Consider the following 16,735-nt stretch of genomic DNA (forward strand, 5'->3'; position numbering starts at 1 on the left):
TAAACAAAATGTTACACATTGGTAAAGAATTTTGGGATTACAAAACTGCCCCACATATGCTCAGACATACTTTAGGACACCAAACCATGTGGTCCACCATGTGAAGCATGTGGTGCACATACTTTTTCCTTCTTAGACCCACAAGAAAGACAAACCGTTACTTGACCAGTGTTTTGATGAATACATTTAGAATTTGACAGTAATATATTCCCAGTTCCAGATTATGCAGAGTCGCTTACCCACAGTGAAGGTGTCATATGAATTATCATTTATTTTATTACATTATATATAAAACTATCAAACTAGGAATAGTTTAATACCACTCTCATAGTCAGTATTCAATGTTGCAATGCTGATATTATCATAGGCCAATATACATTTGAAGTAATCTGATTTAATAACACTAATCTCTTTTTCATGGCTAAACCTATAAATCAATAATTTGTCAAAAGGACTGATTTTGAAAAACAGACCTTCAAACTTAATAGTAAAAGTGGTAAAGAACACGCAGAACAAAGTCAAACATCTCTTTTGGGGCTGACAGATGGCAGTGACATTACAGGTCATTATGAGTTACATCATCCTAATATCTTGTGATCACGGTAACCTTGCATATAAAAATAAAGGGTCACTTCAAGAGTATTAAGCACAGGACTGTCAGGTGACACAAAGACCATCAACTCACTTGGCCAGCACACACATAAATCATAAATATGCCCTTCAATAACTCATCGGTAACTGTCAAAAACATTCTGGACCAAAGTGGAGTTAGAGGCAGTAAAAAAAGATGAAAATAAGCAGTAATGTACATGAGCTCGTCTCTCCCTGTAAGTCACCCGTATCAGAGGTTAAGTCTGGGTCCAAGAAGCAACTCATCATGGCATGACAAACCTTGTTTTAGTTCACTTGTTTATTTATTTATTTATTTATTTATTTTAAACAAACAGTAAATGGCACATTTTCATAAATAACACTTAATTAATTTTAATCTCTCTTTAAATATATTTCATTTCATCTGTAACAATGTTTGCTTTCTGCCTTGTAAAAGTACCTTTTAAAACATGATGGCAAATTACTTAAGAATGGACAAAAACATGTAATAGAGACAGGAGGGATATGAACAAACATGCCACCTGCATATCAAACTCTGGAAACCTTGGAGACTGTAACATGTTTGCATCTGTAACATCTAATGTAGGATCAACGTCACTGCAGATTAATTTTCAGTAAACGGCCAGGAAACTAAACAATACCCATGCCATTCATATCAAAAACCAAACATCTGTGCAAACACCTTTCTCAAAAATATATGTACAAGTATTTACAGAACACTCCCAGCTCTGCCGGAGGATGTTTGGAAGTTCATCCAAGTCCATAATTTTTTTTTTACTAATAAAGCTGAAGTCATGCTGTGGAGAAAGCTCAACTTAACATGCATGGAGCAGAAACTTTTTGATTTAGCTGTATCTTGTAATGCTTTGGTGTACATGAACTTTTAGTTGGAAGCAGGCATGTCACTGAAAATAATGTTTTTGAGAAATGATTGTCTCTCAGCTAATGGATCCAGTCAGGGGATTTAATCCTGTTCAACACGTGTATGGTGATGGCTCCCGTTGTGATGAGTGAATGTTCACCATTGGTTTTTCCATTTAAAACTCTGTAATGCAAATATAGAAAGTTTAATTCTCTTTCTTTCACTTTCACCTTTATTCTGATAGTTTGAAAGATATAAATTGATGTTTCTGCAAATAACATTTCTATTATAATCCTGCAGTTTGGCAGCGTGTCAGCAGACATGCACTAAATCTAAACTAAATCCAACATGACACATATCAGGTTTGCCTATTTATTTTTCTCCTGCTTCCTCTGCTGGCATTTAGTTAGGAGATGGTGCCTGTGTCCATTCCTGGGATGTCAGCCAGTCCTCTGGCTGATAGCTCCTTTGATATATGAAGGCTGATAGGAACGGTCAGCAGTACAGGACAGCGCAGTGGTGGGGGTGGGTGAGTTTCTGAAATAGCCCACCCCACCCACCCCAACCTGCTGTGGTGGGTATTTCCCCCGATTTCAGGACAGCCTGTGCAGTGCAGATCAATTTGCCAGACCTGGGCTGTTCGGCCCATTAAAAATAGAATTGATCGGTTGTGAGAAGGCCGGCTTAAAGAGATGAGCAGCTGTGCTTTATGTAACATGGGGTACAGAGGGAATATGATGTTGGAGGATCAGCTAACATTTCTTGGAGTAACACGCAGTCTTAATTTAAAGAACTAAAACATGACTTGGCAGAAGTGAAAATGAGTTAGCCGTGATGATTAACATTAATCACACAGCATTATATTTTGTGCTTCAGCCTTTGGTCCAGTGTTCTCAGTTCCAGAGACCAGGAGGAAACACATGGTTATTTCTTTAATTATGTTTTATTTATGCGCAAGGACCATCACTTTGATGCAACTTGCATCATCAGATCAGAACAGAGAATTGACAGCAACTGATGCAGCAGTGTGGGGACTCAATTACCCATGAAAAGAGACTTAAAACTACAAATTTGATTTGATGTTTTACTGCACATGCACTTCTCTACATCTCTACAGGAGAGCTGTTAGAGTTTTGAGATCTGAGCCATCCTCTTGTTCTTTCTAGCTGACTTGGTGTGATACTGTAAATTGGATCTTGGTGCCCCTGAACTGAGAACTGACCCTTCGGACCTTTGGTCCGTGATACAATACTCTAGACAGGCCATCGTCCAGAATTTCGGTGATTTACTGTATCGTGTCCCCTTTGCGCACATAAGCATGTGTGTATGCACAGAAGAGAACATTTCCCTGTATGTCAGAGATTAGTTACAGTGGACTGACATTACAAACCAGCCTGGGTGAAGCTGATGGAGAGGTACTTAAGTGAACGAGAACCCTTACCTTAATGTCAGATGTCACGGCCAACCTCTGCTATCATTGACTTTGGCCTGGAAGTGACAGATTAGAGTTCAGCCTTAAGTAAATATAAATATTTAGCTTGATCATCTAGCCTATATTAGGCTGTGATTTCTGTTCCAAAACTTGAACTGAGGCTGCAGAACTTACACTCAATTTAAAGAGAAGTAATGCACTAATTTGTTTGCTATTCAGCTGTTTGCATCACATTTTTGACACTAATGGAGAAAGCTGATGTGAAATGGTTTCAGACTTCTATCAACCATAAAGGAAAGACGTCTGAACATTTTCCATATCAGCTGTTGTGTAAAACAATGTTTTATTTAATCAAGAAAATGGCTCTGGACTGTATGTACTGCAAAACGAGGTCACCTTTCTTTAGGCAGTGTTGAGTTGGCCTGCTGCTGGTCTTGCTCAAGTCTGCAAGTAAGACAGCCAAATTATTACTCCATGCAGGAAAAAGAGCATGAATTAAAACTCTTTGTAACATAAAATGGTACGAAAACCAACTGCTCACCTTTCCCTTTGTGCTCTTATCTTCTCGTCGTCATACCTTGAAAGGAGGAGGAAATCCTGAAATCTCTGACTAATGTGTCATTACATCAACATATTTCTCACCGGTAGAAACAGGATACATTACCGTACACCAGTGCAAATCATGTGTAGATGACAAGCCAGAGATAATTTCTGCTGTTATATTGTGGCCTTGTTTACTGTGTTTTCACTGCAATGCTTCCCAAAGACACTGGCTATGAGTCTCGCTCAGTAACTATTGACTTCCTCTATATACTGTTCAGAAATCCTGGTCCACTGAGTGCTGTATGGATATTACTTTCATGGTTTCTTTTACAGATGTCTTCTCTTTGCCACAACAGGCTGAAAGTCTACAGAGTGAATGCTGAGTCAGAGTAGTTCACTTATGTCACTGCCAACGTGTTGAACGCTACCTTGATCATCTACTGTTTCAAGTATAATATTGTTCATCAGGGTGTTATTACTGTAAGCATGCAACACAAAGCGAGCTGTGAGACACGTATAGCATTATATAGCAAACAGTGACCCTTGGTGGCTCAGAGTACTTACTGCAGCACACACTCAGGGATCTGCACATGCTCCATGGGGATGATCTGGCCGAGTTCCTCCAGGGTGTGAACGTAACGTATTTTATCCATGAACTTTACGCTGCAGAGAACATAATGTAATTACTGCCACATGTGATCCTGTCTGTAAACTGCAGACACTGATATGTGTCAAAGAAAGGCCATGTGGCACAGCTCTCACTCTGTGATTATGTAACAGCAACACCTTTATGTTTTGGCATGCCTTGAATGTACACCAAACTATATCACTATCAAATGACTTTAGAATTTTGTGATTTATCTTCTGTCTTCTCTTTTTTTATTAGATTTATAAAGAGAAGTTAAAGACATCCTCACCTGATGAAAGGTCTTGAGATGGCCAGGACCGTCCGGATGAACCACGTTGGGTGAGCGATGATGAGACACTTCAGATTCTTCCTCAGTCTGCAGTAGGCATTCACACATTCAGTTGTTTGGAATTCCTTTTTATCAACATTACCTTCACCTTTAGCATTAACAACTATGTGACTACATGTCCATTTCCTTTCTGCCCAAACTGTTCTGACTGTGTCTGTCTTACTTCCTGTCAATCATCTGGTAGCATCTCTTGAGCCAGCTGATGCCAGGCATCTTCCTGCGAGGAGTTGCTCCATTCAGGTAAACAATCATGTAATCTTCTGCCACCAGAAGCTCCAGGCTGCTCACAACGTACCTGGTGAGAGAACAAACAAGCTCAAATCTGACTCAGACTGTACAGGAACATGCAGGATGATGATATGTGCGTCTCAAAGTAAAATTCTATCATTTATTGTAAATAATCTTTTCAAAAATGATTTGACATGCTAATTCCATTGAAACGTTTTCAATGGAAAAAAAGCAGAATCACTTTATGAAAAGCCTCATAGTAAAGTGTGCTGCTATAAAAGAGTTTCTTAAGAGACCAGAATGAATCTTACAGGAACAGGTTCTCCATGATGTATGTGTAGTCCTCACAGCCGCTGTCAGGAAGATAGCAGGCTGCAAACACGATGATGGCATTCAAACCCTCGCCATAATACCCTGAGAGAGGAGAGAGGCATTTCTCTAAAAATCAATGCTGGTATCAACCAATCACGTCATCATCTAAAAAATATTTTTAATTTTCTCTTGTGTATGAAATGAGTGCACATGCACTCTAACTAACCTCCATGTGTGACCACCCTCAGGTACGGCCTGATGACTTGCATGTCAATTCGTTGCTCCTGGTCACCGATGATCACCGTTCGCCACAGGCGACCTGATGAGTCTCTCTCCTCCTCACTTTCACCTGGAAGACGTTTGGCGGTGGCCACTGGAGTGTCGTCTGGACTCAAGATGAAGCAAGTAGGTAATATGGTAATATGTAATATGGCAAGTGATATGATTTGCTTCTCAACATAGTCCAACATCCTGTCCATCAAAAAATTTAGCACATTTCTCAATACTGACCATCTAAAAGTTCTAACATTATTCAATATCACTTCCCACCTTCCCACTCCAGCTCATTGCCGTTGTTAATGAACTCCAGGGAGTCGGTCTCATCCGGGGTCTCAATGTCGTCCACGTTGATGTCCAGGTCATCGGGCGTCTCCAGAAAGTCATCAGAGAGCACCGACCCCTCGCTCTGATCCAGGGACAGGTTCATGTCGGGGGCCACCAAGGTGCGACGTTTACGCTGGGTCACTGACTCTCCCACATTCAGAGTGGTGGGGGGATCTAAAACAGCAGGGCGGGAAAGTTTAGATGTAGTTCACTACCGATCAAAAGTTTTTATTGAAATGTACATAGTGTAATGTCTCAGTGTTGAACTGAGCTCGAACTTGAACTGCTTAAATTTCAATAAGAACTGGAAAAATGGAAGTGTTCCAAAAATTTGTAGTGTACATTATATAGTAGATCATATCTAATACTGTGTACTTCTCTCACTTACTGTTTCTGTTGTCAGTGAGGCCACACGAAGAATCCACATCTCCATCTTCTGGTAGTGGCCTGCAGAAAAAAATAACATGAACATACAACATGTAAAAGTACAATGATCATGGAAACAATATAAATTAGATATATACAGTTTCTCTTTGGCCTGTTGTTTTCTTGCCACTGAGTTAATGGCTGTTTTGGTCTTTTTATAATTGCTAGTTACAAGCAATAACAGTTTAAAAAAACTGCTATGATAAAAGATACTAAAATAAACTATAAAGCACGGCCAGTCATTCCCAGCATTTTGCTCTTTGTCTTTTGTTTCTTTGGAGACACTCTATTGTTATTTAACTTCAGTGTGTCCTTGGAGACAGTACCAGTAATTACCAACTCCCCTCTGACATTATAATAAGACAGCTGAACCCTCAGTGCTGGGGGCACAGAAGGACTAGATTTTAGTAGATAGTGCTCTTACAAAAACACACACACGCACACACACACACACACACACACACACAAAGACAAAGACAAAGACATTAACACAAGCATGCATACACAGACAAACACACCCAAAAACACCACAAGTATGGGCTAGCTGATGGAGCTGCTGGGATAATTGCTGTTATTATGTTGTCAGTAGCTTTGTAGAGGTAAGTTAAAGGCAGCACCAACAGACATTCAAGAGCAGATTAAACACTGGGAAAATCTGCAGTGTAAAAGAAACCTTAAGTTTTTCTCGATAGGACACGTGTTTAAACAGTATATTTATTATTATAAATAAACTGAAATGCAGGGTTAGGATGGTAAAAAAGAATCAAAACATTAAATTTGACATTTTGTCTTTTTTCCCTGTTGAATCCGATTGTTTCACATCTTTTATCATGTCACATTAGCAGCAGCAGAGATATATCAAACTACAGACAATACTATGTAACATACTGTATGTAAATATGTTGTGAATACACTTGATGTCTGAGAATAATCTGTTTCCCTGCTCATTTTTCACATCACATTTCCTCTGCTGCAGAAATGACTCTTGTCAGTAAAAGAGTGTGGGTGGTGGACTGTTTTGTAATTGCTGGACACTGTGATGTGTTTGACTCCTCTTTTGTTTCCGTGCTTGCTTACTGTTTTGTTCACGTAACACATAACGACCAAATCGAGGAAAGAACACACCTGCTGCCCTTCAGCGTTAAACACACGTGACTGATTTTCCATCATTGCTCTGGCTTGTTTGTCAAAGCCAAAGTGCGCACACAATCACAAACTCTCTCTCACTCATTCACACACAGGAATACCTGGGGAAGTCCTCGTCCTGCCACTCGTCCTTAACCTCCATGCTGTCCATGCGTAAAGTGGCTTCTGCTGTACCCATCCTCTGCGGGGGAGGACAGGCCTCAGCTCACTGAGGTGGACAAAGATGAAATAATGTAATTCAGAGGGAAACCAGGTGCTAAAACATTGTTAAAACATACACCACAGCATGCTGTCTTAAAGGGACACTCCACCCTTTTTACACATTATCTGAATTTTTGGCTTGAGACTACAAACCTACAACAGAAAGCCTGTGCCACAAACCAAAGGTGTGGAGTTTGAAAGACGAGGGTGTTTACCAGGCAGGGAGGGTCTAATGAATGAAACTATCTATTTGTATTATGGGAAAGGTAGGCTTTAGTTTTCCTGGAGGTGGCCTGCACTAGGAAGAAAAATCAGGATATCAGCAACTTCTGCTTAATTTTTAACTATTCTCCAACAGTTGCTGGAGTACTCCTTAAATGGGTCAAATAAAAGCTGAATTGTAGGTTTCAGGAGCTGTAATTAGGTGGTCTACAAAGCAGCAGCACAGCATAGGTGTCATGAAGAATCTAACCAATAGTCTTTCCAAATCTTCAGCTTTCATCTTTGACATCTCTGACTAGCATTATACATAACAAATGAGATCCGGTGATGGAGGTATACTAGACAAAATAAGGTACGGAATCTACAATTTCTAAATCTCAAGTGATATTTTGCCATGGGTGGTTACTGTACAGTGAAGTCATAGTAATAATAATTTGGCAAAGCTAAGTTCCACTGGGCTTCCTTCCCCTACATCAGTGTGCCAGGAGACAAAAATAAAACAGCACATTGCTCATACAGCCCAGGGTGATTCAAGCAAATCATATGTGCCGCCACAAAGAAGACAGTGATCTGAGCGTCCCTATTTTACATAATCAAATCAGAAATGACAGACGTCTCCATCTAAAGCTTCATGTCCTTTCCTCTGTAAAGCTTTACAGTGTCTCGTGTTCTGATCAGTCATTACAGGCATCAGTTGTGTAGGGAGTGGACATCATATGTGAGCCCCGTGTCAGAAATGTGTGCATGGGGGAGGAGTGTGCTTCCTGCATCACTGTCCCAGTCAGAGTTCATGCAGCAGCAGACGTTGCCATAGTCCATTTGTCCACTGGGATGGCACTGATGTGCTGCAGTGAGACACATCAGAGCCCATATGGAAAAACACAGCAAATGTGGCCTAAAATGCACAGGCCCTCAGGATACACGCTGCTGGTACTGCTGTGTTGTGATTGGATTCTAAATGATGGAGGAGAGTGGTAAAGTGTTTACACTGTTTTATCCCATGAGAAAAGTTGCAGTGTTTGATGTGGGCTTGATGGGGAATTCCTGGAATGCCACTTTAATAAAGTCCCTTCTGGTTAAATCACACTGCGAGTCGCCTTCCTCTGTTCTCACACATACAAATAATCTTTTAAAAAACGCACCCTGAGACAGATTGATCATTTTAAATTAAGAATGAGAGCTGAGAATAAAGAAGAAAATTCACACGGAAACAGCAGACCAGTGCGTATGTGTGTGTGGTTAGTTGTCTGTGCAGGCTCAGCTGCTCATACACTGAACTGTTGATTGACACACACAAAGTAATGTGGCAGTGAACATAACGTGTTTGGTAGGGATTTGTGTCCAGATGGCAGAGCAGCCTTCATTTCCCAAACTGTGTTCACTGTGTTCTGCCCATCAAACCCAGTACCTAAAATTAGGTCACAGAGATCGAAAATAAGCTGTTGAAAATGCTCAAAATACAGAAACTATACTTGCGAGTATATTCATTATACATGCATACATTTTACTAAAGTATTTCCCCAAGTGCTCTGCCTTTAACATATAGTAAGTATGTCAAAAGAAGAGCACATTCTCTGCTTTATAAAATAATTTACAAGGCTTGCAGCTTGGAGAAAAGCATCAATACAGCCACTGATGATCAAAGGCAACAGAGAAATCATGACAGAGTACAGCCCTCCTAAGCTTGTCTGACTGCAATCTACAGACACGAGGGCAGTGATATAGATTGTACTGAAAAAAAGCCCCTGATAACTTACTGTAATTAAATATTCATGCCTAAATAATCAAAAAAAAAGTAAAAACATGTATTTAGGTATTATTTAGTGACAGTTCCATACTCAAATCATTAGCTAATATGCTCCATTATAATCACTGTGTGGCTGTGTTAAGTTTTGATTGACAGTAACCAAACAAAATAAAACAGTCATTAGAATCTGATTCAAGTGCTGTGAGAAAAGCAAAAAGAAATACAAGCATATATCTTACAGAATGTGAAAGAACAAACACTGTATGACAGAAAATAGTAGGATCTTATTGCTCATATTAAGAAGCCGATTGATAAAATACATTTTCAGGGCCTTTAAATGTGTGTAAGGGGAGGCAAGCTGTGTTGTCACGACTGACGATCGTTTCCTTTACTGACAAATGATAACACAAGGAACCACATACAGTAGTGGAATGAAACACAGCATTAAACATCATGTCACTGATTGAGGATCTGCTCTCTGTGCCTCACATCACCACAGGCTGCCCTGAAGAAAAACAATCTATCCAGCTGTTATCAGAAAACAGTTCATGTAGAAGGCAGGGTACTCACATGCTGTAATTAGGAAGATTTCCTCTTCGCCGTTTTGAAAGCTTCCCTGTTTTGCTTTCAGATGCTCCCTTTTTTTCTGTTCTTCCTCCTCCTCTTTAGAGCTACCTGGTCAGAGTCGGGGTCATCACTGTTTACATCTGCAGGCGGGGACAGCTGTGTGCTCAGGAAAAGGGGCCGCTGGACACCTCTTGCTGTTTCCTGATGCTGCTAATGGAGGCTGAGGCAGAAATTGTGTCCTCCTGTGGAGAGGAGAGCTGTTAGGAGGGTCATCACACAGCAAACACCATCCTGCTCTTATCTTTCCAGCCTCCTCTGCCAGTCAGATCCCATGCTGCTTTTTGGACAAAAGATAATCCTTGCCTAGCGCTTTTAGCTTGTCTCATGATGATCACTCTCTATCTCTCTGCCTCCCATTTACTTCTGCTCGTCTCTGCTGAATCCCCCTCTGCCCTCCTCCTCCCCCCACCAACACTAATGCCCCCACCCCAGGCTCTAATCCTGCTGTGATGATGTCACCCGTATGGGAGCTGTGTTATGATGGTTACATAATCACACCTGCCTACCTTCTCTTTGATTCCTCTAAGGCTGTTCAGAGTCAGAATCAGCTGTTTTCCTTCTCCTCACGTTCAGTCCATTTTGCATCCATGATTTAATGTGTTTTTATCCTCGGACGAGCTGGAAAAGATGGACGTTTCTGCTTCACCGCTGTTCCCTGGCAACAGCATCTTCCCCCTTCTCAGACACACACACACACAGTCCCTCTCTCTCTCTCTCTCACGCGTTTTCCCACCATCTCTCTTAAGCTCTCTCGCCCTTGATGAAACTCCTCCTCCACATGAATTCCCCTCCTTTTCTCTTGCTCACTAGCTGTGATGCTCACTCTGCCTCCTTCTCTTCCCTCCCTTTCTCTACCTCTCTCCTCACAGCTGCACTGAGCTCTGGGCGATGTCAGTAAACACAGAGTTGCATCTCTCTTGCACTCAACGCCCAGTGGGAGCAGCCACGGTTCTCCTATTCTTCTCCCGCCTTTGGCTGCTTGGAAGAAAAATGCATTTCGGGTGTGTTTATAGTTTTCTATTAATAACGCTATGTTGCACAGCACTGAAATACTGCAATACGCCCAGACTTGTGACTAAAAGCATTTGTTTTCCCACAGATCCGGTGCAGTTTACAGATGCAGACTTAAGAGCAGATTGCTTTAGGTGTTTAAGAACATACAAAGATTGTTTCACTGGGTAGTTATAATAAATTCATTTATGAGTTATCAGTGTTTTTCTGTCTTATATCCAAGAAAGGCTTTAAATGAAGGCTTATGTTGTTTTCAATACTTGAAGATCTGAAGAGCTTTAATTCCTTATTAATAGTCAGTAATGTGAAAAAGATCTTTTTAATGTTCTGTTTTGTTTTCTTTAATAAACCATACTCTCTTGTAATTCTTTGCAGAGGAAACAGAAACCGCAGCTATGTTTCAACATCCGGCACATATTGTGTCACGTTTACTTCCATAAAATGCAGTACCATTAAGTATTAAACAGTCCTGTATGTATTTATACGCATAGCTCAAGTGTAACTGGGTCACTGACTTTCCAGCCACCAGATGGTGGTAGAGTGTTCCCAATGAAAGACGCATCTGCAACAGTACAAGGAAGGAAACAGTGTGCTAAGATAACATGGGTTGGTTTGACGTGTTACACAGGTTAGTCTATTTAGCGCCCTAACTTATGCGCTGTTTCCATAAAGTATTGTTAAGTATTATTAAAATTGTGCTGACAATAGGGAGATTATAATTTCATGGTATAGTATAGTATAGTGTAGACTATATATTTGATGTGACTGATTGATTTACTGTGCTGTACCTCTAAAAAGTAAATATATTTTATAGGAATTTTGTCAACAGTGAATAATCGCAGCCAAAGATATCATGACATTTAACCATTATGGGGGCAAAATCAAATTTCATATAACTTAACATTTCATATCTCACATCCTGTAAATAGATCACCACCATTTCATACTTTAAGCTTAAATCACACGCTGCAGAAATTCTGCTGTTACTCACTCCGACTTATCAAGCAATGAAGATGAGGTTTGGCCTCTCGTCATTCCTCCTAATAACACCAGCGGGAGCAGAGGTAACTAATTCACAGAGAGGAAGACCTGCCTCCTTCCAAGCCTCTGTTCTACTAACATCTGTGTTTTCACATGGACACAATCCTGGGGATTTCTGTCAAGCATTTTGTTATTACTCAGCAAATAATATATCATATAAATCTCAAGCATTAGAAATGGATGCTGTCAAGCCTCATGAAGCTCAGAGCTGGAGACGGTCTTCCACCAAACTTTCTTCTGCAGGCCTGGAGCTCTGTAGCTCATGTCTGGACAGATGCTGCACTACACCCACACCGATACAGTCACCCAGGACATTTGTGGCAGTCCTCAATCGATCCCTATTAGCAAACATACATGAAGATATAAGCTTATAGTAGGATTTCAAAATGTGACAGGATATGAGTTTTGTTATCTACATATCTTATCTGCAATTTGTACCCTATCCTTAAAGTCTAAAATCTCAAACAAGCCTAAAAACAGAACATAAGTGAAGATCATTCAAATCACTTTTCACTTTTCTTTCAAGATCTGCAGATGATACTGGCTGAATGTTCACTTACAGAATCCAATCAACCATCATAAGCAGTGATATATCTTCTGTGGGCAGTCCAACTGATGACAGCACAATTATCATCGATACCATGCCAGCCTGTGGGATGCCTGCTGCACCAGTGCTTGCTGCTGTGACAACCAAACTGAACAAGGGAAACAGTATGGGTTATTCAACGTGATGTAAAAAAAGAAAACAGGTGCTCTTAGCTTTGACCACTCATGTTTGTGGATCCACACATTTAAACATCCTGGCCATACATAATGTTTGTGTTCTTCCTGCTCCTAATCTGCAAAATCTGTAGTGACTCATGTAAAGGCAGAGAAATGTTGTTCATAAAAACAGAATAATAATGTGTGACCATAACTGTACTTAACACAGGAATCAACAGTTTCGAAATTTATAAAACTTAGGTAACAAACTTATATTTACATGATTAAAGTTTCTATGTGAACTCACCTGAGGACAATGATTTGACCCAGGTTAAAGTTCATATTATGAACCTGGGCTATGAATAAAGCTGCTACTGCTTCATATAGTGCTGCACCATCCATGTTCATTGTGGCACCTGTAGGCAGCATGAAGCGTGTCACTTGTTTGTCCATGCTGTGATTTTCCTCCATACAGTGGAGGGTTACAGGTAAGGTTGCAGAACTGAAAAAAAAATGAATGTCAGTGATGTTCCACCATTATCCATTTGTTATGTTTGATATAAAGACTCTGGCTCACCTTGACGAAGTCCCAAAGGCAGTGGTGACAGCCTGGAGAAGACCACTCATAAACTGGAAGGGATTCTTTCGAGTGACAACAAAATAGATGAGGGGCAGAGTGAAGAAGCTGTGGATTAGCAGCCCAGTGATCACAGTGAGAGCGTACATGGCAACTTCCTGACCTATCTGTCTGGTGTCTGTCATCTTCACAATCTGCCCTGCTAACAGGAAGAGGATTCCCACTGGGGAATACCTGTGATATAAAGAAGAGACTCAGCAGAGAGTACAGAGAGAAAGGAAATGAAAGAGGTTTTAATGTAGATGGGGGGCAAGGAGTAAATAATCATATTTGGCTATGTTTTTCACAGGTAGTGTACAGACAGACACTCATCGGCTGTCCTGAATATTTTGAGCAAATAACAAACACCCATGCAAAAGGTACATGTGCATGGGTGCAAATAAAACTGAATACTAACAAGACAACAGGTTCATTTAATGTTAAGTTCCCATGCTTACCAGATAACTTTATTGACCAGATGCATAATGGTTTTATTCAGACAGTCAAAGAAATCCTTCAGAGGTTTTCCCTGAGTCCCCATGCTCCCCAGAATGAGGCCAAAGGCAACAGAGAAGACCAACAGACCCAAAATATTTACCCCATCTGAGGTGCCTGGCATTGGTACTGTGTCATTTATAGGGTTCCCTGTAATAACATTCACAACTGTGGTGAAATGATATTGTAACAATACTAATAATAAAAACAATAATGGAGATTAGGCATATCAGTTCAACATAAGGGACACTAGGTTATACACACAATTGGTTCCAGACACACGAACAGAACAAAAAAAAGAAATCTCACCGTTTTCACTGCCCTCAGTAATATTGATGACACCAAGACGATTTCCTGTAGAAACACTCTTGGAATAAACTGTTTTAAACTGGAGAATAAGCAAATGTTAAAAAGTGAAATCAGCATAAATCAGTGACTGTGTGAATCTAAAAACAAATCGTAGCCATTGCAGATCTTACCTTCCTGAAACAAGCTTCAAACAGATTTGAGGGGATCATGTTTCTATGAATGAAAAACACAGATATGGAGTTTTACTGCTAACTAGAGGCTGATATCTAACTCCATCCTTACAAATTCCCTTTAATTTATAATTATGAGCATACACACCTGATTAGATCTAGAAAGGCATCCATGCTCTGCACAGCCTCCACTTTACCACCAGGGGACACTGAAGTGTTCCTGGATGAGCTCCCTGGCTGGATGATTACTGCTAAGGTAATGCCAGTGAACGCAGCAATAAGTGTGGTGACCATGTAATAGCCAAAGGCCCTTAGCCCAATCCTCCCATAAACTTTGCTGTCCACAGATGACATGCCTGACAAAAACAATGAAGGTGGTTGTAGTACCTGAACGTAAACCTGTTGAATTTGTACATTCACTGCCAGGATAATTTATTTTATGGGTTGACCAATTGATTCACTCCTCATTTTCAAATATAGTAAAATAATGATGACATATAAATAGGTAAATCTTTAAAACAGTGTATTAAAAACATTTTAAACATCTTTAATTATCCAATGAACCTATAAAGGTCTATACTGTATTTAAAACTCAAACTAAGGCAGAGAGTTCATGTTAAAAAAACACCAGAAAATAAAATTGCAGGATGGATGAATGTTGATACTTGGATGATGAAATGGGTTTATCCACTATATAGTGGAAATTTTAGAATATCTAAGACTTTGAGAGCTTCAGCTCTACACACACACTGCCCCCTACTTTCATGAGCTTTAAGGGTTGTTAAGTCTTGTCAGCCACTCGTGTTGCTGTTGATAGAGTTTATCTACTGTGTGTTTACCTTCTGTGCTGATTACTATCAGGAATCTATTAGGACATGTAATGGGGGTCAAACCGATGTTCTACTAGTGGACTGAAAATCGCACCTGAAAATCCAGTTTTAATCAAGCTGAAGTGTGGATCTAACCTGAAATTAGACTGGAAATGATGAGTGGAAGCACGACCATCTGCAGGAGTCTCAACAGCAGCTCTCCAGGAAATGTTAAATATTTGATATCCCTGGCTGACATGTTAATGTGTCGCAAAGAAAAGCCCAGGCCAATTCCTCCGAGAAACACAGGTTAGTAAATTAGAGTGCATGTCAAAGGCAGAGTTCAAAATATCAAAAGCAGCAGAGTCAGTTCATAGATTAGTAAAGGAGAATACAAATGCTGATACAAAGCAACCAAAAAACATATCATAACATAAAACAGATCAATGGTAGATTAAAGGACAATCTTCATAGTGCAGTATGTTTGAGAACCACTTACCCAATGCGACAGCAGTCAGTGTGAGAACAACAAAAGCATTTCTCTTGAGAAAAGCCATAATATTAGATCCATTCTGGGACAAAGATACATGACCTGAGGGCTTCTTAAACTTGTGGTAAGTTTGGGTTTCCTGGGGTTCTGTAACCTCTACTGAGTTCAACTCAGACCGGACATCAGACCCGGGCTGAATCTCTTTCATAATTAGTCCTTACAACCAGTACAGACTGCAGAAAAAGACAGGAAAGAAGTTTTTGATCTTTTTTTTTTTTAGCATTAATAGATCTAGGACTGCTACAACATTAATCGTAAAAGTTTCCACAGCTTGTCAGAAGTCATGAAAGCTAAAATATATAACAGGAAAGCAGGTTAAAATTGTTAGAATGAACCTGTAAGTAAAGAGACCAAAAAGTGAAAAATCAATAGCATAAATAACCTGTCTACAGTACTAACAAGCACGAACTATGAGACATGAAAAACACAATCTCACATTCTCCTCAATCTATTGGGACTGAAATAAAAAATTAAATTAAAAAAGCACCTTTAAAATGCTATTCCTTGACCAGTCGTAAAGCAGGGAGTCCAGTCACCAGTAAAGACGGCATGATTGATAGGTAGGAAAGTCCAGTTATTTTCCTCTTGGCAGACAATTACTCCTTTAATCATCAGCTTTGTGTTTGTGTCTCTTCCCTCAAGTTATGTGTAAATGGTTAGTGTTTGATTCTGAATAGACAAAAACACTACACAGTATGTAAACGAAAACAGTATAATGTGCAAATAAAACTGAAAGTAAAATCTCAGTTTACATTTAAGTGTACTGATATGTATGAAAAAGATAATAATATTCACTAGTTTTAAGTGGTGTAAAACAATAAAACAGAGGACAAATAATTGTCTTTGACAGTGGTCACAGGTCCAGTGTCTAGTCTGATAATGGCTTCATAGAAAAACAAACTGCATGAGGCCATCCAAATCTTAGTCTAAATCTTAGTATAAAGCTCTCACCAATTGTAGATTTTAACGATGCATATAAAAGGTCTGTAGTTTTCTCACTGATGGAGATCAACAGTTATGTACAGCTTGAATTTCTCAAATTCTCTTCTAATAGATTTGAAAAAGTTTCTGGGCAGAAAATATTTGATCAAAAG

The 16,735-nt window shown here is 39.8% G+C and overlaps 3 protein-coding genes across 8 annotated transcripts in view; 1 reads left to right on the forward strand and 2 right to left on the reverse strand.

The window, feature by feature from the left end:
* si:ch211-178n15.1 overlaps positions 1–5,345 on the forward strand; it is a 32,269-nt gene extending 26,924 nt beyond the window's left edge. For 2 of the 6 annotated variants that reach the window (XM_041056084.1, XM_041056090.1), the window contains exons 6-7: positions 4,336–4,416; positions 4,611–5,225. The gene's annotated coding sequence lies outside the window, so the exon portion shown is untranslated. Of the gene's footprint in view, positions 1–4,335; positions 4,459–4,610 lie in introns of all 6 variants that reach the window. The other 4 variants (XM_041056088.1, XM_041056085.1, XM_041056086.1 and 1 more) reach the window with 4 other exon arrangements.
* On the reverse strand, positions 867–10,636 carry atcayb (ATCAY kinesin light chain interacting caytaxin b). Its single transcript, XM_041056092.1, has 14 exons — positions 10,445–10,636; positions 9,882–10,120; positions 7,243–7,349; positions 5,958–6,016; positions 5,516–5,743; positions 5,193–5,351; positions 4,966–5,068; positions 4,590–4,721; positions 4,367–4,453; positions 4,014–4,112; positions 3,448–3,483; positions 3,303–3,350; positions 2,916–2,962; positions 867–1,657 (listed from the first exon to the last, which is right to left on the reverse strand). Exons 3-13 carry the CDS (start codon positions 7,317–7,319, stop codon positions 2,923–2,925), a joined length of 1,068 nt encoding a protein of 355 aa, XP_040912026.1. The 5' UTR covers positions 7,320–7,349; positions 9,882–10,120; positions 10,445–10,636; the 3' UTR covers positions 867–1,657; positions 2,916–2,922.
* Positions 10,637–12,122: 1,486 nt separating this feature from the next.
* Positions 12,123–16,190, reverse strand: LOC121193556 (excitatory amino acid transporter 1-like). The gene is given in 10 exon segments (XM_041055916.1): positions 12,123–12,328; positions 12,551–12,685; positions 13,000–13,503; positions 13,767–13,953; positions 14,113–14,191; positions 14,283–14,325; positions 14,431–14,638; positions 15,248–15,385; positions 15,591–15,814; positions 16,129–16,190. Coding segments are annotated over 9 exon segments (1,629 nt in total). The 5' UTR covers positions 15,790–15,814; positions 16,129–16,190; the 3' UTR covers positions 12,123–12,192.
* Positions 16,191–16,735: the final 545 nt, after the last annotated feature.

This window comes from Toxotes jaculatrix, chromosome 14 (assembly GCF_017976425.1).
Source record: "Toxotes jaculatrix isolate fToxJac2 chromosome 14, fToxJac2.pri, whole genome shotgun sequence".
Lineage (NCBI taxonomy): Eukaryota > Metazoa > Chordata > Actinopteri > Toxotidae > Toxotes > Toxotes jaculatrix.

Excerpts from the sequence above, each read along its gene's own strand:
- atcayb (XM_041056092.1), bottom strand. The coding sequence starts at position 7,319 with ATGGGTACAGCAGAAGCCACTTTACGCATGGACAGCATGGAGGTTAAG. Across the intron at positions 4,722-4,965 it reads ATCATGGAGAACCTGTTCCT|GTACGTTGTGAGCAGCCTGG; the intron begins GTAAGATTCATT and ends TTCTCTCACCAG. Across the intron at positions 3,351-3,447 it reads ATAAGAGCACAAAGGGAAAG|ACTTGAGCAAGACCAGCAGC; the intron begins GTGAGCAGTTGG and ends TCTTACTTGCAG.